The sequence below is a fragment of the Globicephala melas genome, chromosome 13, assembly GCF_963455315.2.
Source record: "Globicephala melas chromosome 13, mGloMel1.2, whole genome shotgun sequence".
NCBI classification, from domain to species: Eukaryota; Metazoa; Chordata; class Mammalia; order Artiodactyla; family Delphinidae; genus Globicephala; species Globicephala melas.
Window position 1 is genome coordinate 78246568 of NC_083326.1, and position 23338 is coordinate 78269905.

At 45.9% G+C, this 23338-nt stretch overlaps 1 protein-coding gene across 4 annotated transcripts in view; it reads right to left on the minus strand.

Moving 5' to 3' along the window:
- KSR2 (kinase suppressor of ras 2) overlaps positions 1-23338 on the minus strand; it is a 404863-nt gene that overhangs the window by 40117 nt on the left and 341408 nt on the right. For all 4 annotated transcript variants that reach the window (XM_060310061.1, XM_060310063.1, XM_060310060.1 and 1 more), the window contains one exon: positions 22495-22862. In XM_060310061.1, the coding sequence (XP_060166044.1) occupies positions 22495-22862 (368 nt within the window). The remainder of the gene's footprint in view (positions 1-22494; positions 22863-23338) is intronic.

Genomic DNA, 23338 nt, shown 5'->3' on the forward strand with positions numbered 1-23338 from the left:
CCAGTTTTTCATCTCTATACTCCATATCTGGGTGGTAAGATCAGCCCCAGGGGTGTGCCGGCATCAAGGCTGAAAGCAGGAGAGGAAGAAGGAGAGCAGGGAGGCCAGAGGGGCCAGAGGTCCTGCAGAAGGAAGGGCCGCAAGGCCAGCTGAGCCAGAGAAACAGTGGTTTATTAACAAGACAGAATAATAATCCACTGGGCTGCAGTGTGGCACCTCCAATTTTGAGAAACTGTCACAGGCAGCTCTTGTTGCTCAGAGAGAGATCAGATTCCAGTGACTGAGATGCTACGACAGTTCTCAATGGTCTACAAACGCTTCCAAACAAGTCCGCTGAGAATCCTTGATATGTCCCTCAAATCCCAACGGGCTGTGCTAATAACTGCGTTGGAGGGACTGGCCTCAGCTGGGAAAATGCTCAAGACTGTTGCGACTCCTTCCCTGCCTTTGAAAGTACTTGATCTGTTCCCTGCTTGGTGCTCCTCTGGGTCTTTTGAACACCTGGAAGAAACGGAATCCTCTTTTGAAGAGGACTCAGAGACAAACCTTTTGATTAAAGGCAAGAGCAGCTTCTCAGCCACAAGACTCTGTTTTCATCAAAGAGAGAAGGTGACAAGGGGGCTCAGGAGAGGGGAGCTCTGCCTCTCGTTCGTCAGTCACAGCCTGAGGACGGTCACTTCCCCAGAGACCAGAGGGCATAAGCCCCAAGAAGGGGGTACTGATTGCAGGTCCCTTCAGTTGCCATCCCAACTTTAAACTCGGGTCACTGCTGCCTGCTAATTCAACTAGAAAGTCCTCTTTGCCAAGAAAGTACTTGTGTGTGCTTGCTTTGACAGTAGCAGACCTAAGTTCAAGTCCCAGCTCCACACTTACAAAAGTATCAACCTTATGTGGTAGTTGGGAAAAGTCGAAGTGCTTAGAACACTGCCAGACATACAGGCAGTGCTTCATAAACTGTTACTATTGTTCTTATTATGTGATTTTAAATTATCCCACAATTCTCTAGTCCTGGTCACTTTATGAAGAGTTTTCAGTTCCGGCATTTCATATGCTCCTCCTAGCCACCCAGGGAAATATGTTATCCCCGATTTACAGATGAGAACACTGAGGCTCAGAGAGGTGACATGATTTGTCCAAAGTCACACAGTCAGCAAGTAATCAGGTTAGAACATTCACCCAGAACTCCTAACTTCAGATCTGAGGTTCTTTGTATTGCAGCACAGGACATGGGTTGTATTTCTGTTCACCTCCATTGGGTACCCATGGTGTAGGGCTAGTAGTAATAAAAACTGCAACAATAACAACAAATGCTAACACTTACATAGCACTCAGTGTGTGCCAGGTTCTGTTCTCAGTGTCTTACATGTATGAGCTCACTTAGTCCTCACAATAAACCCATGAGGTGGAGACTATTATTATCTCCATCGTACAGATGCAGAAACTTGAGGCTCAGAAAGGCTAAATCATGACAAATACAAAAGAAAAACCTGTGCTGCTAGATCTGCACCAAAATCTAATCACTCAGATCCGGACAACTGGTAAACTAAACATTTCTCCACAGGCTCCTTTGGTGACCATCAACTTGGTATTTTCTGATGATCTAGAAGGCCAGGCACTCGAAGATCCACAGAAGCTTGACTCTGACATGCAAGAACTTTCCTTTTCAGTTTAAAATTTCTACACGGGGAGAAATTCCCATAAATTTGACTCTGTTCCCAAGGGTGAGAGAAGTGGCCAGACTATGACACTGAGCTGGAGGGCCTTGGAGGACGGCCAGAAAGAACACTGCTGTAGGTTACATATGAAAGTTGTTAAGAGAGAAAATCCTAAGAGTTCTCATCACAAGGAAAAACATTTTTTTTTCTATTTCCTTAATTTTGTATCTATATGAGATGATGGATGTTCACTAAACTTGCAGTACTCATCTCATGATGTAAGTCAAATCATCATGCAGTACACTTTAAATTTATACAGTGCTGCATGTCAATTATATCTCAATAAAACTGGAAGAAAAATAAGTAAAAAAATATTCAAACAAAGAATTAATTCAGTCTAAGATGACACAGGACAGGACAGCCTGGTGGAGTTAAGGCTAAGACTCTGGGCTCAGAAAGGTCAAGTTAGATCCTGACTCAGCCTCACACAAGTCACTTCATCCAAGTCCCAGTCCCACTTCATCCAAGTCCCTCATCTGTAAAACGGGGACAACAATTACATGAAGCAATGTCTGTAAAGTTCTTAGCACAGTACCCAGCGTGTAGTAGATGTTCAATAAATGTTCCCCTTAATAAATATTCACAGTGCCTTTTCACAACAATGATTCAACCAAGCAACCAATTTCCCTTATTTTTAAAAGGATGGTGGTGGCTGAGCATCACTGATACGTTTTGAAAACAATACAGTGCAGCACCCAGAGAGAACGTCTCCCCCGAGTAGATTCATTTCCGGCCTCAGCGACTCCACACAGCCATTCTGATGAATTTCAGCTCTTTCCTGCTGGGCTGTTCCTGGGAATGGATCTTCCAGCTGTGCCTCAGACCCCTCCAATCTCTGTCACCAGCATCACTGAAACAGTCCCATCATCCTTCTGGTTTGGAAGGTGAAGAGCTCCATTCCAACCTGAATCCTAGTCCTAACCTGGAAGGCACATGACAGGCACCTAGGATCACAGCTGGGGGTGTCACAGGTCACTGAGCAGGTGAATAGGGAAGTCTGCAAGCAGGTATAAATCCACAAGCCAACAAACTCTTCAGGCTGCAAGAATTCTGAGGGCCACGTCTCCAGCTGCATCTTGTGTGTCCTTTCAACACCTGCTGAAAGGACCTCTTGTTAAAACACCATCTGCCCCAGGTTTCCATGATAACACACTCTCCTGGTTTTTCTCTCTCTGGCCCTTACTTAGCAGTCTTTGCAGGAACCCTCTGTTCTCACTTTGGTTTTTTTCCCCCAGGGCCGCTGGTTCTCAAAGTGAGGTTCCCACACCTGCAGCATTGGCGTCACCTGGGAACATGTTAAAAATGCAATTTCTTAGGCCCCCATCCAAGAGCTATTGGATCCGAAGCTGAGGGTAGAGCCCAACAATCTGTGTCTGCATGAGCCCTCCAGGGGATTCTAATATGCAGTCAACTTTGATGAGCACTGCCTCGGGCCAGCTCCCCAGGCCCACGGCTCTTACTGTCTCACAGCACAGATGGCTCCCAGTTTTATATCTCTAGGCTAGAACTCATCTCTGAACAACGATTTATCTAAAAGTCTACTTAACATCGCCTCTTGAAAGATTCAGTGGCCCCTCAAACTCAACCCAACTCTTGATTTTGCTCCGCGAACCTGATGTGGTTCTGCAATCTCTTTCTCAGTGTATGTTGTCAGCAACTATGCAGCCCAGTATCCCCTCTCCTGCCCTCCCCACCCCACCACCATTTCCAGTCCTTCCCTCCTCTTTCCTTCCAGTTGACACTGGAAGGCCAAACACGAACAGAACAACACAGCCCCTGGGCAGAGGGGATCTCTGGGTGCTTGGACATCCAGAGACGAGAAATAGTAAACACTAAATATAGTTTCTCTTTAAGGCAAATCTCTCCTTGGATTTCTGCAGTTCACCAAAAAAATCAGCGAGTGCCTGGTACCCTGCTTGGGTCTAGGGATATGGTCAGTCTCTGTCTGCCTCTCCTGTTCTTCCCTTCTGCCAAAACAGACTCTTATTTCACATTTGAAGATATATGCTCCCAGTGCATATATTAATATACCTATCCATCTTCCTCTTGCCAGTCATTATCAAGATTTATTTATCCCCCCAGCTCCCCATCGATTAGGAAAGCAGTACTCCCAGTGGTCAATCAATTCTGATATACTCCATGACAAAGAGTCAATATCTATTTATTATCTGATGTATGGGCTTAATTATCTTAAACACGATCAGGCAGGGACAAAGCAGAAGTTGAGCAGTGCCTAAGCAACTCTAGCCAGGTAACCATCAAACCCTACCCCAGGGCCGGCGAGTTCCCAGAGTGGTGAAAACCCACTGATCTGACATCTCTCACTCTCTGCCCGTTCTGGCCACCTTGGAGTCTGCCACACAGGGAGGGAGGGAAAGGGACAAATACCAGGGCCAACTCAACAAGTCACAAGGCCAGCAAGTTTGGTGGCTTGGACAATGAATCTGACTAGGACGTGGGGCAACTGTTGCCCTCCGCGGGGGAGAGGACGCAGCAGTGGAGGGTTCTAAGAGGCCCACGAGGCATGGAGAAGGGAGACAGACTTAGGTATGTCTAAGGGAAAGAGGACAAGAAGACGGTTTAATCCGGACTTTGGTCTGAAACACACAGTCTTGGGTTTAAACCCTGCCTCTTCCTAGCTTTATAACCTTAGGCACTGTGCTTCCTCTCCCTGTTTCCTTGTCTATAAATGGCAGAGTTGCGTGGTGCCTACTTCAGAGGGTTGTTTAAATGATCTAGAAGACAGAAAAACCAGAATGCGCACGCAGGTCGATCAGATTGCAGGGAACCAGCTTTTAATTACAATTTCAGCTCCCTCCGTGAAGCTGCCCCTGTGCTCCTGAATCTTTGTTTAACCACCGCCTGCCAGAAGTGCAGAAGAAACCATCCCTCTGGTTTCGGGAGCTGCTGTTGCCCACATTTGCCTTCAAAACATGGGACTGCAGCTATTTTTAACTGGGGTAAATAAAGCTGTTGAAGATGCCTTCATCTCCAGAGGGCTGCCAGCGCACAGTTGCTTTCCCCTTAGGGAGTCGAGCCGAGGATCTTTTAGGACCTAGGGCATTAAAACCTGCGCTGGTTCCCACTGACGTCAGATTAGGATCAACACCGACTGTCCACACCCTTCTTAAATCGGGGAAGCACGTCAACAATCCTGAGACAAGCTCTCCTAAGAAAAGCGATCGCCCCAAAGCGGTCTTTCTAAATTGCAAACCGGACATTGTCACTCCTCTGGTTACAACTCTGGGTGGCTTCCTCCTGCCTTTAGGAGAAGAGTTCCGAGTCCTTAGCTTGGCTCTCGAGGTCCTTTAAGACCATCTCCAGCTTCCTGTCTCTTGTTATTCCCCATATGGATCCTACATGCCAGTTCCTGCCTCTTGCGTCCCATCGCGCCCCCATCCCCCTGGCCTTGCTGGCCCCTAACCTCCAGCCCTTTGCATGTGCCGGCCCCTCTACTGGGAATGCCAATACCTTCTTGTCCATCTGGCCAATTGGTTGGATAAGGGGGCCACTCTGGGGCCCCACAGCCAGCCCCCTGTGATCCTACGGCAGCCATTAGGACCCTTTGAGAATCACCCAGTTACTTGTCTGCCTGTAAGTGGCACGGCTGCAGAGGCCATGCCCACCTCTTTTCATTCCCAACATAAGGGCCAGGACATTATACGTGATGAGCGTTGGAAGCAAATATCCCCAAACCATTCAGCCTCTTTATTGTATTTTTATCATCTACATCACCTTATTGGCATCTTTTTTCTTGTCATCACCACTAACTCTCCCACACCCTACAGCCACCCCATGACTGGTTTGTACTATATTTTACTTAAGTCCCACTCATTCCTCAGTGATTCTAAGTAAATGGTACCATCCATTGTTTGCTACCATACTTGCCTAGAGAAGCAGGCTGTGATAACGCGTGCGAATGTAGTTTTGGAATCTGTTATTCATTCATTCAAAACGTATTTAAGGAGGACCTAATATTTTAGGGGCTGGGGACACAGAGGTGTGTCAAACAGCTGAGGTCCTGCGTTCCTGGGGCTTCTGTTCTAAGGTGTGGGGGAGGGGATGTAGGGAAAGGAGGCAAGCAGTAAAGAAACTGAGGAACAAAATATTATCTTGTGGTGAGAAGTGCCCTATGGAAAATAAAACACAGTGATGTCGTTAGGAGGGACCGGGGGCAGGGAAGCTGGGCGGCGGGAGCCTCTTTGGATTGGCTTCCTGACTCCAGGTGCTTCTGGTTGCTTCTACTGCCCTGCCTGCTTCTTCTCAGTCTCTTGTGCAGGGTGGCCCTTCCTGACCAGGCCACCCAGTGCTGGAGATGCTCCAGGCTCTGCCTTTGGATGACCCTCCAGGGTCACCTAGGGGAGAGAGGAGGATGACCTCAGCGTCCACTGAAGCCCAGAGCTTCAATCACCACTTCTACACAGATGACTCACACGCGTTTATTTCCAGCCCCGACCTTTCATCTGAGCTTTAGACCAGTATATTCAGTCCCAACTTGATATCTCCTGGGCAGCTCAAAGCTTACAGAGGTTAAGCCACGTGGCCAAGGCACAAGCCTGGAGCAGAGCTAGGTCACCAACCAAAGAGGTCAAACCACAGCAATCAATTCATATCATCTGATATAATAAACATAAAACATCTTCTCTTTGTAGCACCAAGGCTTTGGCACCTGAAAATATACTACTTCTCCTAATTGCTGCTATCATTTTCATTATTGCTGGCATCATCACTGTTAGAATGTCATCATTATTACCACAGTGACCGGAAGATACAAGGTATCAAGCACCTCCAGTTACAGGAGGCATTAAGCTACAGCCTTTTCATACAAGATCTCCAATTCTTATCCCTACCTTGCAAAAGAGATCATTGTTATCCCCATTTTACAGATGAGAAAACTGAGGCAAACAGGAGTAACGACATTGGCAATAACAGACTCAAACCCAAACAGGTATTATCCATGCAGAAGTTATATAGTGAAAATAGCCGGCCACGAACAGGGTTGGTGGAGGAGTCTACCTTCAATGGGAGAAGGAGATCTACCCATAAATGTGTGCTTGTCACAGAACTGCTGGCTCTTCATCAAAAGCCACGTCGTTTTCTTCCCAGGGATACAGTGAGTCATTTCTCAGCCTCCCTTGCAGTCAGGTGTGGCCAAGGGGCTGGGACAGCCTATGGCACACGAGTGGAATGATGTGCACCACTTCTCAGCTTGGCTCATGGAAACCTCCCATATGACCCTTCATGTTCTTCCTCTTCGCCCAACTAGAAGCAGAGGATTCTGAGCCCTGGGGACAACTCCAGAAGATGGGATTGGGTGTGAATCCCTCTACACACGGAGAACAGCCACGTGCCATCCAGAAACACCCACCTTGAACTATTACATGAGCAAGAAATACACTTCTCTTGTGTTAAGCCACTTAATGTTTCAAGGCTTATTTGTTACAGCAGCTACTATTACCCTGACAAATACAGACTGTGAGTTGGCATATATACTCAGAAAACTGCCTGGAAGGATACAGAGCAAAATGTTAATGTGATTCTCTCTGGCTGGAGACATTCTGGGTGAATTTCACCTTCTTCTTTTTGCTGATCTGTATTTTCAACAACAAACGAGTTATCACTTGTGTAATAAGATGCAAAAGTCAAGGGATGACAGATGTCACACATGCCAGCGTAGAATCTTTGAGATTCGAGGAAAGTGGTGGCCAGTGGCATAATCTTCACCCATGCAAGTCCTCTGCTGGTCACATGATCATTTACCAACAGGCATGTGCAATATACATGAAATGATGCTAATAACAATAATGATGATTTAGTACACTTACAGGCTTCCTTCACAAAAGTGCCGGGGCATTTTAAATTCCAGCACAATTGAAGACAGCCACAGACAAAAAAAACCTTTTCAGCTGTGCTTTATAAAAAGGGAAAGCAATTCAGCTTTTTGAACATAAAAGGAAGCCAATTCCACTAGATGACGGGGGCGGGGGGAGGAATCTTCATGTGCTCAGGCCTCCCAACTCTTGTATGATATATTTAGGACAGTCAAACTGGCCTGAAGAAAAAAAAATCAGAAAGCCCACAAGTACAGAGTTACAGAAAACGTAAGTCGAGATCTCATTCAGGCACTGAGTTACCATCTTAGCAGAAGGCAGCGTCCTCCATTTGTCAAACATAGCAGCTTGGCACTATTATATTTGAAAACATGAAAAACAGGAACTGATTTGGAGTTGGAAATAAATAACCTATTACATAGCTCTCGATACTTACTGGATTTAAAATGCTGTGCAAATGAGGCCCTGTGGGATTTCAGTACTACCTCACCCCTGGGAGATGGGGACGTGTGCATGTGGGCAATACAGTCAAGATGACATGACTGCAGAATTGCGCATGGACTCTGGGCACCCAGCAAGGGGACTGATGACATGCACTAAGTGAGAAATAAAATCTTCCCGTCAGCAGTGGGGAAACGCTGTCCTTCCTTCCTTCTCTTTCCTGGGGTGCACAGCCCAAACCCCTCCATCGAGACCAGACGTTTATGTAACACTTCCTCCTACTCCTGTCCCTGCAAAAGCATCTTAATGAAGTTCACTGTGTCCCCAAATGCAGACGAATCATTCAGTATCTTTCCTGAAGCTTCACACGGTAGAAACATCACGCTGACGGCCGGGACACCTCGGCCTGTGTCCTTCAAAGCTGGGCTTGGTCGATGGCCTCATGGCTCTCGACCAAATGGGTTTCAACACATTTGATACAAGCAGCTGAGTGTCAAAGGAGGCAGCAGCCAGGCCACCAGGAAACTTCCAGAGCGGTGGGAGCAGCTCCTGTTTAAAATCTTTCACTAGCTTCCCCGGCATTAGGATAAACGGCAAGGCTTTAGCTGCACTTCTGAGGCCCCGCAGCTCCTTCCCTCCCCCAACCCTGCCATTACTCGCACTTGTTTCCTTGGGGTCCTCAGACGTGCCCATCTGATTCCCACCATGAAACCCAGTCCACCTAAAACCGGGTTCCGCTGCCGAGTTTATGAGTCACCTCTGTACCCAAAACTTTATTCCTCTTCTCGTCCCGCCCCTGTTCCCCCTCAAGATTGAGGAGTATCGAAGAAAAGGGGGGATTGTAACTGAGCAGAACCCTATGGGGCCTTCCCGGGATAGACACCCCCCGCCATGTCCTCCCCTTGCCTCTAGTTTATAGAAAAAATTTAGCCTCCCAGGCCTTCCCTGGGTTTCAAAGAACAAATTTAATTAGAGAAGTGAGAAAATGCAGAAACAAAGGAAAACAGTCAAGCAAGACAAAACAATAATAGTTTAGCCATTAAGCAAAGTCAAGGACCTTTAGTTCCTCTTCAAGGGCTGTAGATAATATTCTGAGCCACATCCTCTGAGCGGTTTTGCAGATACTGAATCCCCCACCAGGTGGAAGAAGTTAACTACCTGCTGCCCACAAGCATGTAGCCCCCAGACCACACCGGCTGGAACCAGAAGATTGATGATGTTGACTCCCGATTACTCCACCACCAACCAATCAGAAGAATGTCCACGAGCTGATCACATACGCCACACCCTCCTCCCTCACTCTGTCTTTAAAAACACTTCCCTGAGGGCCATTAGGGAGTTCAGCCTGTACTCCTTGCTGGACACCCTGCAGTGAATGCTGCACCTTCCTTCACCACAACCTGGTGTCAGTAGGTTGGCCTTACTGTGCGTAGGTGAGCAAACCCAAATTTGGTTCTGTAACAACCTCAGGGGCTTTGCGCCTGCTGTACTGCTGCTCAGACTGCTTTTTCTGCCTCTCTGCACAGCCATCTCCTCCTCGTCCTTAGGTCTCAGCTCAAATGTCACCCCCCCACCCTGGACAGCTCTTCCGAGCGCCTCTTCAAAGTCGCAAACCTGTGGCTCTGACCCCAGCCCTCCCACTGTTTCTGGCCTTCATAGCACTTAACAAAATGCTTTAATTATCTTAATGATCTGTTTAACTTGTTATTATCTGTCTCTTCTACTGGCACATGAAGTCCTTGTGTAAAATGTAGGAACTATGTTCTGAGCATCCAGCCCCCAGCCTGGCTCTCAGGTCCAGTAAATGACCGTGGAAGGTACATTCGTGAACTGAAGCTAAGAGACGGCTCTAAGGCCCCTGCTGGTTCTCACACTGGGACATTCTAGGCCCTCTCTCACCTTGAACTCAGCTGCTCACCTCTCAGTGCCTCCTGGCAGAATCGCTGGGTGAGGGGGCAAGGAGGTTTTGAAGTATGCAGGAAACTCTAGGCAGTAGAAAAGTCCGCTCGCCCAGCACAGGAAGCAGGAACAGGTTTCTTTAAAGCAGGAGTCTGAGCTCCAGCATGCATCAGAGTCTCCTGGAGGGGCTTGGGCCCACCCCCAAGCCTCTGATTGGCAGGGAGGGGATAAGAATTTGCATTTCTAACAAGTTGCCAGGTGATGCTGGGTGGGGGTGGGGGTGGGGCACACTATGAAGCACAGATTTAAACAATTTGGGGAATTCTAGAAAATTATTTGGGGGGTGGGGACTTCTGGGCTATCCGACCTTTGTGAGTTGCTAATATTAATGAAATGAGTCTTTTACAGGGAAAGAGAATAACACAGCATGTGTTTGTACGAATGACAGAAGGGGTGTGGGAGAGAGGACAAGAATGGGAGAGAGAAAGGAGAGAGCTGGGGTGTCATTTAGGGTGTACACGGAAGAGGTGTGTGTGTTGGCTCCATGGGAAATTACAGGGCATTTCAGAAGTACATAGACAGAAAATCAAAGCTCCAAAAAAATGAAACTCAGTTTAATAAGAAAGTGGTTCTCAAACTGTGGTGTACCCAATCCTCTGGAACTTAATAAAAAAGTCAGAGGCCTTGGCTCGTTGGAGTGAGACGGGGCATGGCCTTGTACTGTTACCAAGTTCACCAGCTGATTTGGATATGATCAAAGGTGGCAAACTCCCCTGACCGGTTATTGCTTATGAGCTGAGCCCATCCCCCTCAACCCGGTGGCAAAGAAGGAACATGCTAGACTAATATTCAGATGTACATTTGCTCAAATCCAAGTTCTGCCAATTATTTGTTCTATGACCTGGGCAAGGGCTCCCTTGACCTCGCCAACCTCAGACCTCAGTCTTCCCACCTGTAAAATGGGCACAGTGATAACGGGAGACCATCACTGTGCCGTGCTGAAGGCTGGTGGAATCTGTTGCTTTTGGGGGTTTATTTTGGGGGTTCTGCATTTATTAACATTAAATAAATGCTCCTCAATCAGCGAAATGGTTTCAACAATGAAGATCAGTTGTGCCTCCTTCAGTTGCAAGAAAAGGAAGCAGGTGACAGAACCACAGTCTCTGCCTGGCCCACAGCTCTCCATGTCCTCCTGTCCTGAGGGAGGGCTGGTGCAGAAGCTGAGGAGGACAACAAGACATTGTGATAAACCTTTCTGGGCAGAATGAGGCAGTTTCTCCCTCCCTCGGCTTCCTCTACACTGGTGCAGACCGTCGTACGCTGTTAAAACAGCAACCACGATAGGGCGGTCTCCATAACACAGCCTTTCCTGGGCTGGCCAAGGGCAGTGGGATGGGCTGGAGGAGAGGATGCTGGCGGCAGGTGAAGCCATCAGCTCTCTGATCATGTTGGGAAGTTAGGGGAGATAAACTGACATTTCGTTGAACTGTTGTTGCCTCTGCAGCTGCCAAAATACTTCCCTTGGGCCGTCACCCTTCATTTTGGAAGTTTCCCAGTTTTTGCCCTCAAAGACACCAGATGTTGTCCCTGCCTGCTGCGTGGAGCACAAAATCCAGACCAAGCTTTTAGGTCCTACGACAGAGGGTCTCAGAGCGTCTCCTGACTGCCGATAGAGTCACCTGGGGAGGTTTTGTACTGAGGTCCCAGCCCCATCCAGGCTAATTAAATTAGAGACCCCAGGGCAATAGTTCTCACTGGGGCGACTTTGCCCCAGAGGACGTTGGCAGTGTTTGAAGACATCTGGGTTATCACAGCTGGGGACTTGGTACTACCGGCATTTAGTGGGAAGGAGGCAGGGACGCTGCTAAACATCCCAGAGCACACGGGACAGACCCCATAAATGAATCATCCAGCCCCAAATGTCACAGTGTCGAGGTTGAGAGACTGGGGTAGCTGTCGGTTGTTTTAAAGCCCCCCCGCTCCCCAACCAGGCTGGAGAGCCCCCTCCCCTCCACAGTCTGGCTCCTGCCAGCTTCTTTACCCTCATCTTCTACCCTTTTGCCCTCAGCCACCATGCTTTGCCACCACAGTCTTCCTTCTGGTCCCCAAACACTCCCTGCTTATTCCTACCCCAGGACCTTTGCATTTGCTGTTCCCTCTGCTGGGTATGCCCTGCCCCTGAGTCTGCACAGCTGGCTCCTAGCATCCAGGTCCCTGCCCAAATACCACTTCTTCAGAGAGGCTGCCTGGACCCCCCACACACCCCCGCAAAATAACCCCGACACCCAAGTCCCTCTGTAGCACATCTCTCCAGTTTGTTTCCCTCAACAGACTGGGACCTGCTTGAATTATCTCATTACCACTTTAGTACTAGTCTGTCTCTCCTACTAAAAATGGCAGCACTCTGTGAACCGGGTCCACGTCTGTCTTGCTCACCATCGTCCCCTAACATTCAGCAAAATGCCTGGTGCATAATAAGTGTTTACTAAATATCTGTTGGATGGATGGATGGATGAACAAGCATTGGAGAAGGATGGGGTTTTCAAGTCAGAGGATGAGGTGTATTGACGATGGAGACCTGTGCTCCTGTCCTGGCTCCACTTTTCCTCTCCTGGTCTCAGTGTCGACATCTGTAACACAGCAGGGATGGGTTCAGTGGGATCAGTATCCCCCAGTGAAGCCCTCTCGGAGAGGTCAATTTCAGGGATTTGCTTTGTCTTTGTCTCCATGGCCCCAAGCTAAGGTAGGTTGACCCCTACCCCTGTCACCAGATAAATAACGAATTACCTCCCACCGAGATCCCAATACTACGTAATTCTGTCTGGTCTGTTTTCCTTGGAAATTTTCCCCGCTTCCATTTCCCTTTGCACGAGCTGGACACATCTGACACCAATGCTGGGCACATAGCAGTACTTCCTGGCAGCACTCTCTAAGGCAGGGTTCCCAAATATTAGTCAAATTAGAATGGGCCAGGGAGCTTGGTTGAAAAGGCTTCACCTACAAATAGATCGGATGCACCAGACTGAGGGTATGTGGCAGACTGAAAAATGGCTGCCAACGCTATCCAGCTACTAATCGCTAGAAACGGTGACAGTTACTTTATATGGCAAAAGGGACTTGGCATGTGTGATTAAGTCAAGCATCTTGAAATGGGAGATTATCTTGGGTTATCTGGGTGGATCCTACACGTAATCACAAGAGTCCTTATAAGAGGGAGATGTGATCCGTGATGCCGGAAGACGCCATGCTGCTGGCTTTGAAGATGGAGGAAGGGGCCACAAGCCAAGAAATGCAAGGAAGGCAGCTCCAAAGGCTGGGAAAGGCAAGGACACAGATTCTCCTCTGTAGCCTCCAGAAAAGAAAGCAGGCTTGCCTTGATATTAGCCTAGCGAGACCCACTCCAGGCTTCGGACCTGCAGACCCGTAAGAGAATGAATGTGTGGCGTTTTAAGCCATCAAGTTTGTGGCAATTTGTCATGACAGCCCTAGGAAACTAATAGAGGTAGCACCCAGGAGCCTGCATTTTAGCGACCCACCTCCCTTTGTTGGCTCTGATGCAGCAAGTCCTGGTGGACCGTATTTTGGGAAGTGCAGCTCCAGAGCAGTCCCAGTCTGCTTCTGAAACAGCCCAGTCTCAGAGAACCAAAGAAGGACCCTGCAACAAACACCTGCTTTTACCTGCTCATTTTACAGATGGGGAAACCGTGGTCTAAGAAACGCTGCAGCAGCGTCACCACACAGCCCTGCCTCGCACGGGGACGCGGCCTGAGGAGCAGGGGCGGGAACTCCGAGACTAGGGTGGCGCGAAAGCTCGAGAGAGGCTATACTCATCTGTGTTAGTCACTGCTGTGTTTCCTGAACATGCCTATAAAACATACTGAAGAAGGGTGCCTGAAATTTGCCGTGTGGAAGAAAGGCTCTTGGTGCTGCAGCCAGGAGTTAGTGCTGTGCCTCTGAGGTGGGAGAGCCAACTTCAGGACACTGGTCTACAAGAGACCTCCCAGCTCCACGTAATATCAAACGGCAAAAATCTCCCAGAGATCTCCATCCCAACACCAGCACCCAGCTTCACTCAACGACCAGCAAGCTACAGTGCTGGACATCCTATGCCAAACAACTAGCAAGACAAGAACACAACCCCACCCATTAGCAGAGAGGCTGCCCAAAATCATAATAAGTCCACAGACACCCCAAAACACACCACCAGACGTGGACCTGCCCACCAGAAAGACAAGATCCAGCCTCATCCACCAGAACACAGGCACTAGTCCCCTCCACCAGGAAGCCTACACAACCCACTGAACCAACCTTAGCCACTGGGGACAGACACCAAAAACAATGGGAACTACGAACCTGCAGCCTGCAAAAAGGAGACCCCAAACACAGTAAGATAAGCAAAATGAAAAGACAGAAAAACACACAGCAGATGAAGGAGCAAGGTAAAAACCCACCAGACCTAACAAATAAAGAGGAAATAGGCAGTCTACCTGAAAAAGAATTCAGAATAATGATAGTAAAGATAATCCAAAATCTTGGAAATAGAATAGAGAAAATGCAAGAAACATTTAACAAGGACCTAGAAGAACTAAAGAGGAAACAAGCAACAATGAGCAACACAATAAATGACATTAAAAATACTCTAGAAGGGATCAATAGCAGAATAACTGAGGCAGAAGAATGGATAAGTGATCTGGAAGATAAAATAGTGGAAATAACTACTGCAGAGCAGAATAAAGAAGAAAGAATGAAAAGAACTGAGGACAGTCTCAGAGACCTCTGGGACAACATTAAACGCACCAACATTCGAATTATAGGGGTCCCAGAAGAAGAAGAGAAAAAGAAAGGGACTGAGAAAATATTTGAAGAGATTATAGTTGAAAACTTCCCTAATATGGGAAAGAAAATAGTTAATCAAGTCCAGGAAGCACAGAGTCCCATACAGGATAAATCCAAGGAGAAACATGCCAAGACACATATTAATCAAACTATCAAAAATTAAATACAAAGAAAACATACAAAAAGTAGCAAGGGAAAAACAACAAATAACACACAAGGGACTCCCCATAAGGTTAACAGCTGATCATTCAGCAGAAACTCTGCAAGCCAGAAGGGAGTGGCAGGACATATTTAAAGTGATGACCGAGAAAAACCTACAACCAAGATTACTCTACCCAGCAAGGATCTCATTCAGATTTGATGGAGAAATTAAAACCTTTACAGACAAGCAAAAGCTGAGAGAGTGCAGCACCACCAAACCAGCTTTACAACAAATGCTAAAGGAACTTCTCTAGGCAAGAAACACAAGAGAAGGAAAAGACCTACAATAACAAACCCAAAACAATTAAGAAAATGGTAATAGGAACATACATATTGATAACTACCTTAAATGTAAATGGATTAAATGCTCCCACCAAAAGACACAGACTGGCTGAATGGATACAAAAACAAGACCCGTATATATGCTGTCTACAAGAGACCCACTTCAGACCTAGGGACACATACAGACTGAAAGTGAGGGGATGGAAAAAGATATTCCATGCAAATGGAAATCGGCTTGGAGTAGCAATTTTCATATCAGACAAAATAGACTTTAGAATAAAGACTATTAGAAGAGACAAAGAAGGACACTACATAATGATCAAGGGATAAATCCAAGAAGAAGATATAACAATTGTAAATATTTATGCACCCAACATAGGAGCACCTCAGTACATAAGGCAAATACTAACAGCCATAAAAGGGGAAATCGACAGTAACACAATCATAGTAGGGGACTTTAACACCCACTTTCACCAATGGACAGATCATCCAAAATGAAAATAAATACGGAAACACAAGCTTTAAATGACACATTAAACAAGATGGACTTAATTGATATTTATAGGACATTCCATCCAAAAACAACAGAATACACATTTTTCTCAAGTGCTCATGGAACATTCTCCAGGATAGATCATATCTTGGGTCACAAATCAAGCCTTGGTAAATTTAAGAAAATTGAAATCGTATCAAGTATCTTTTCCAACCACAATGCTATGAGACAAGATATCAATTACAGGAAAAGATCTGTAAAAAATACAAACACATGGAGGCTAAACAATACACTACTTAATAACGAAGTGATCACTGAAGAAATCAAAGAAAAAATCAAAAAATACCTAGAAACAAATGACAATGGAGACACGACGACCCAAAACCTATGGGATGCAGCAAAAGCAGTTCTAAGAGGGAAGTTTATAGCAATATAATCCTACCTTAAGAAACAGGAAACATTTCAAATAAACAACCTAACCTTGCACCTAAAGCAGTTAGAGAAAGAAGAACAAAAAACCCCCAAATTTAGCAGAAGGAAAGAAATCATAAAGATCAGACCAGAAATAAATGAAAAAGAAATGAAGGAAACGATAGCAAAGAGCAATAAAACTAAAAGCTGGTTCTCTGAGAAAATAAACAAAATTGATAAACCATCAGCCAGACTCATCAAGAAAAAAAAGGGAGAAGACTCAAATCAATAGAATTAGAAATGAAAAAGGAGAAGTAACAACTGACACTGCAGAAATACAAAAGATCATGAGAGATTACTACAAGCAACTGTATGCCAATAAAATGGACAACCTGGAAGAAATGGACAAATTCTTAGAAATGCACAACCTGCCGAGACTGAACCAGGAAGAAATAGAAAATATGAACAGACCAATCACAAGCACTGAAATTGAAAATGTGATTAAAAATCTTCCAACAAACAAAAGCCCAGGACCAGATGGCTTCACAGGCGAATTCTATCAAACATTTAGAGAAGAGCTAACACCTATCCTTCTCAAACTCTTCCAAAATATAGCAGAGGGAGGAACACTCCCAAACTCGTTCTACGAGGCCACCATCACCCTGATACCAAAACCAGACAAAGATGTCACAAAGAAAGAAAACTACAGGCCAATATCACTGATGAACACAGATGCAAAAATCCTCAACAAAATACTAGCAAACAGAATCCAACAGCACATTAAAAGGATCATACACCATGATCAAGTGGGGTTTATTCCAGGAATGCAAGGATTCTTCAACATACGCAAATCAATCAACGTGATACACCATATTAACAAATTGAAGGAGAAAAACCATATGATCATCTCAATAGATGCAGAGAAAGCTTTCGACAAAATTCAACACCCATTTATGATAAAAACCCTGCAGAAGGTAGGCATAGAGGGAACTTTCCTGAACATAATAAAGACCATATATGACAAACCCACAGCCAACATCGTCCTCAATGGTGAAAAACTGAAAGCATTTCCACTAAGATCAGGAAAAAGACAAGGTTGCCCACTCTCACCACTATTATTCAACATAGTTTTGTAAGTTCTAGCTACAGCAATCAGAGAAGAAAAAGAAATAAAAGGAATCCAAATCGCAAAAGAAGAAGTAAAGCTGTCACTGTTTGCAGATGACATGATACTATACATAGAGAATCCTAAAGATGCTACCAGAAAACTACTAGAGCTAATCAATGAATTTGGTAAAGTAGCAGGATACAAAATTAATGCACAGAAATCTCTGGCATTCTTATACACTAATGATGAAAAATCTGAAAGTGAAATCAAGAAAACACTCCCATTTACCATTGCAACAAAAAGAATAAAATATCTAGGAATAAACCTACCTAAGGAGACAAAAGACCTGTATGCAGAAAATTATAAGACACTGATGAAAGAAATTAAAGATGATACAAATAGATGGAGAGATATACCATGTTCTTGGATTGGAAGAATCAACATTGTGAAAATGACTCTACTACCCAAAGCAATCTATAGATTCGATGCAATCCCTATCAAACTACCACTGGCATTTTTTACATAACTAGAACAAAAATTTTCACAATTTGTATGGAAACACAAAAGACCCTGAATAGCCAAAGCAATCTTGAGAACAAAAAATGGAGCTGGAGGAATCAGGCTCCCTGACTTCAGACTATACTACAAAGCTACAGTAATCAAGACAGTACGGTACTGGCACAAAAACAGAAAGATAGATCAATGGAACAGGATAGAAAGCCCAGAGATAAACCCACGCACATATGGTCACCTTATCTTTGACTAAGGAGGCAAGAACATACACTGGAGAAAAGACAGCCTCTTCAATAAGTGGTGCTGGGAAAACTGGACAGGTATATATAAAAGTATGAAATTAGAACACTCCCTAACACCATACACAAAAATAAGCTGAAAATGGATTAAAGACCTAAATGTAAGGCCAGACACTATAAAACTCTTAGAGGAAAACATAGACAAAACACTCTGTGACATAAATCACAGGAAGATCCTTTTTGCCCCATCTCCTAGTGAAATGGAAATAAAAACAAAAATAAACAAATGGGACCTAATGAAACTTCAAAGCTTATGCACAGCAAAGGAAACCATAAACAAGATGAAAAGACAACCCTCAGAATGGGAGAAAATATTTGCAAATGAAGCAACTGACAAAGGATTAATCTCCAAAATTTACAAGCAGCTCATGCAGCTCAATAACAAAAAAACAAACAACCCAATCCAAAAATGGGCAGAAGACCTAAATAGACATTTCTCCAAAGAAGATATACAGATTGCCAACAAACACATGAAAGAATGCTCAACATCATTAATCATTAGAGAAATGCAAATCAAAACTGCAATGAGATATCATCTCACACTGGTCAGAATGGCCATCATCAAAAAATCTACAAACAATAAATGCTGGAGAGGGTTTGGAGAAAAGGGAACACTCTTGCACTGTTGGTGGGAATGTAAATTGATACAGCCACTGTGGAGAACAGTGTGGAGGTTTCTTAAATACTACAAATAGAACTACCATACAACCCAGCAATCCCACTACTGGGCATATACCCTGAGAAAACCATAATTCAAAAAGAGTCATGTACCAAAATGTTCATTGCAGCTCTATTTACAATAGCCAGGACATGGAAGCAACCTAAGTGTCCATCAACAGATGAATGGATAAAGAAGATGTGGCACATATATACAATGGAATATTACTCAGCCATAAAAAGAAACGAAATTGAGTTATTTGTAGTGAGGTGGATGGACCTGGAGTCTGTCATACAGAGTGAAGTAAGTCAGAAGGAGAAAAACAAATACCGTATGCTAACACATATATATGGAATCTAAGAAAAAGAAAATGTCATGAAGAGCCTAGGGGTAGGACGGGAATAAAGACACAGATGTACTAGAGCATGGACTTGAGGATATGGGGAGGGGGAAGGGTAAGCTGTGACGAAGTGAGAGAGTGGCATGGACATATATACACTACCAAACGTAGAGTGGATAGCTAGTGGGAAGCAGCCGCATGGCACAGGGAGATCAGCTAGGTGGTTTGTGACCACATAAAGGGGTGGGACAGGGAGGGTGGGGCGGAGGGAGACGCAAGAGGGAAGAGATATGGGAACATATGTATATGTATAACCGATTCACTTTGTTGTAAAGCAGAAACTAACACACCATTGTAAAGCAATTATACTCCAATAAATATGTTAAAAAGAAAAAAAAAAAAGAAACGCTGCAGCAAGGTAGAAGGATAAGAGATGCTTTCATTCAACTCTATCTTTATTGGCATTCAAATTCCATCTGGAGTTTTAAAAAATGAGCAATTGTGCCGACTGTCGATAGCTTTGCAATCATCTCATAATGACCCAATCGTGAAACGATTTAGCAATACTGCTGCTAATTGCATTTGTGGATCTAGCAATTGGGTAACTAGTTGGTTATTACTCATTCCCCAAGAGCCATACACATCGCATTACAAGGAAGCTAATCTTAGAAATACTTGTTAACTTCAACGATAATTACTAGGTAATTGGCTAGAACATGCCATTGTGAATTTATCCAGAATATGCCAGGTAATTATCTGGTCTTATGTTCCCTGTAAAATAAATCCAGGGTCCAGAAACTGTTCCAGTTGGTTGGCTATCATCCAACCATCAACCTCTGCCAACCAACTGCACGAATGCGAGTGATTAATCAAATTACTCAAATATTTGGTTTCAAACTGAATGTTCAGATAAGAAACCTGGGTGGCCAACAAGTGGACGTTGCTGAACGGGAGAGAGGAGGGCACTCAGCCGCTCTCTAAGATAAATATATAACGACACAATAATATGCAATAAATGTCACTTCTTTGGGGCTCATCTGGCTTCTTCAAACAAAATACCAAAACACTCCAGAGACCAATTATATGTCCCAAAGCTGCAGAGTCTTTATCATGGTGCCAGGAAAAGGCTGCGCTATTTGTGAAATCTGCAGGCAGTTATGGTGCTTGGGGAGGGGGACTCAGAATTTTGTATGTAATAGAAGAGGGGCTGCCAACGCAGCTGGCTTGCAGGGGGAGCAACACATTTTCATAATGACCACTCTTTTTTCAAGGATGGCTGCTGACTGAATCCATCCATTTCCAATTAGCCAGCCCTTGGGAAAGAGGGGAGGGAGGCTTGGGTAACTGGGTTCCACTGATACCCCTGAAAAAGTCAGAGGCCGGGAGGTCCTTAGAGGGTCTAGGCAAAGGAGAAGAGATGATGGATTTCAAATTTCTAATTTGGGGATTTGAAAAAGAGGGGTCAGCAGGTCAGAAGGTGAGGGGCTGACCAGAGAGAAAGCTGGGTTAACAGACTGGTGGGAACAGTGGGCAGAAGGCCAGTGGTGGGGAAAAGACCACCTTCCAACCAGACTTGTGCACCTCAAGTAAAGGACCGTTGACAGCCTGCTAATATAGATGATACATACTAGAAAGGGGAAAGAAGAGGGAGCTAAGGGTCTTACATGCAGTGGTAGGTGGTAAGAATGGCTGCAGACTGTCTCTCTCCCCGCATCCACGTTCTTGCAACATGGCATTGCAAATGCTCCCATCCAAAGGCAGACTCTGTTCTCCATGCCTTGGATGGAGGTTGGCCACGTGACTTGGCCAATGCAACGCAGACAGAGATGTGAAAGGCACTTGTCCAACAGGGCTTGACCTCTTGTTGTCTTGCTGCATTTGGAACCCTGAGACTACCCATGGGAATGAGCCCAGGCTGGCCTGTTGCGGGGATGAGAGGCTGTGTGGAGAAGAGCCGAGGCACCCCAGCTGACAGTCTGCCAACAGCAGACACATGAGTGAATGTGTCTGAGACTGACCATCCCTCAGTCTGAACAGCCAGCGGACCACAGATACATCTAAGAGCCCAGCTACTGAGCCTGGCTCAGCCCAGAACTGTTTGCAGACTAGAAAGAAACTGTGACTTTGGGGTATTTGTTACTCAGCAAAAGCTTACTGATACACTCACCTAATCAGGACAGCTCAGCCCTTGAATATGATCTGGGCTGATTATTTGAGAGCCACTTCTGGTCCTGTGTAGAGTTGAGAACTGTCAATTTCTACCCTGGTTTAAGGAGGGTTGAAGGGCCATCCTTAGATCTCTAGTCCTTTGCAAGCACTTACCATTTGACACGTGGGTTCCAGTCAACCCACCAACTGCATAATCAATGGTGACGGACAATAACACACCTTCTACCGATCACCCAGGTCTTACAAATGGACTCAAAAAGGCTTTGTATGGATCACAAGGGAGCAGATCAAAGACACAGCAGCTCTTCCCTGAGCCCACAGCTCCCACTATGGCACCTGCCCAAGTGTGAGGCTTGTGTATTTGGGATTTTATTGCTTGGGTTGAGAATAAGAATGAGAAGTCTCCTCATGGACACTTGGCATCACAGGACACACCAAGAACACTGCTGCTGTGGCCAGTCCTAATGCAACAGAGGAGCAAAGGCCAGAGTTTAAAAACACACCAAAGGATTGTTCCACAACTGTTCAACTGAAACCAAAGCTATTTTTTTTCAATGCCTACAGGTTAGAGAGAGCAAGTCCAAGAAAGTTCCTATCATGTGACATTTTCTTAATGTCAGTTCTCTGTTAACTACCCCTTTTGTGCAGCTATAGACCATGGATCCTGGATATTTAGAACAACCATGGTAGAGTTCGACAAAAGTGCTCTGCTATTTTAATGAAAGCCAGAGCAAGTCATCAGAATGTCAGTCCAGGGGTCAACAAACTAGGGTCTGCAGGCCAAACCCAGCCCATCGCCTGGTTGTGTTAATAATGTTTGATTGGCACACAGCCACGTACATCCATTAACATCTTGTCTCAGGCTGCTTTCACACTACAGTGGCAGAGCTGAGCAGTCACTAGAGAAACTGTATGGCCCGCAAAGCCAAAAATACTGTTGGGTCCTTTAGAGAGAAAGTTTGCTGACCCCTGATTTAGCCTAATCCGTTCAATTTACATTTGGAGAAAGTGAGTCTCAGAGACGCTGTTTCACAAATATGGAGCACAGGCGGGTTTAGAATCCGCCTTTCTGACTCCCCATGTGTTGCCCGCTCCAGGGCACCACTCTGCCAGAGTTCTAGCATTAATCGTATTTTCTGGACTCTCAAATCTTCAAACCATGTAAGTTGTGATTTGGTAAAGCCAGAGACTCTCTATTTACCAGAATGTTGAATTCACCAGAACCCGCATTTCTCAACGCTGCCGGAAGCAGGGCTTTGGGAACGAGCGTACGGGCGGGGAGCCCGGGTGGGACTGACCTGGTGATGATGGCCAGGCGGGGCGGGCTCATGCAGGCGCCCATGAAGAGCACCACGTTCTCGTGCCGTGTCTGCCTGTAGGCCATCACCTCCCGCTTGAAGGCCTTGAGCTGGTCTTCATTATCCCTCTCAGTGTCGATCAGCCGGATGGCCACCTCCCCGTGCCAGCGGCCGTGGTACACCTGCCCGAAGCGGCCCTTCCCGATGAGCTCGCCGATCTCCAGCTGCTCAAAGGGGATGTCCCACTCCTGAAGGAAGATGCTGGTCTGGCTGGCCTTGCGCGGGAAGCTCCGGGCCGAGAGCAGGGACAGGTTCATCTCCTCAAAGTCATCCTCCGACTCCTCGGCCTCGTCGTGACCCTCCTCGTTCTGCGGCCAGAGGGGGAGAGGGGTCAGTTCCCTCCACTGCCCCACCTGCCCGCCAGGTCCCATTGTGCCCCACTGTGTGTTTTCGGCTGGTGCACACGTGTCTCTCTATTTGCCCAGGTACCTCCTGCCTATCACTGTACTGCAATGCAATGAAGGAGCTGAAAGGGAGATCCTGGCAATCCATCCCTCTTGTGCTACAGGGAAACTGAGGCTCAGAGAGGGGAAATGCTAGCAGGACCACGTATTCCGGTTTCCCATGACATTGCCCGTTTCGGCACTGAAAGTCTCACACTTGGAAAACTGGCAAACGGGGATGGTTGGTCCCTGTGGGAAGTGCCTAGCTCTGGTCAGGCAGCCAGGCTGGGCTAGGATTAAGATTCAAGCCTCTCAGATCCTAATATCTGACGCCCTCCTACTCGACCATGATGTTTTGACTTGCCTGATTATTTATGTGGGAGTAAGAAAAATGACAGGCT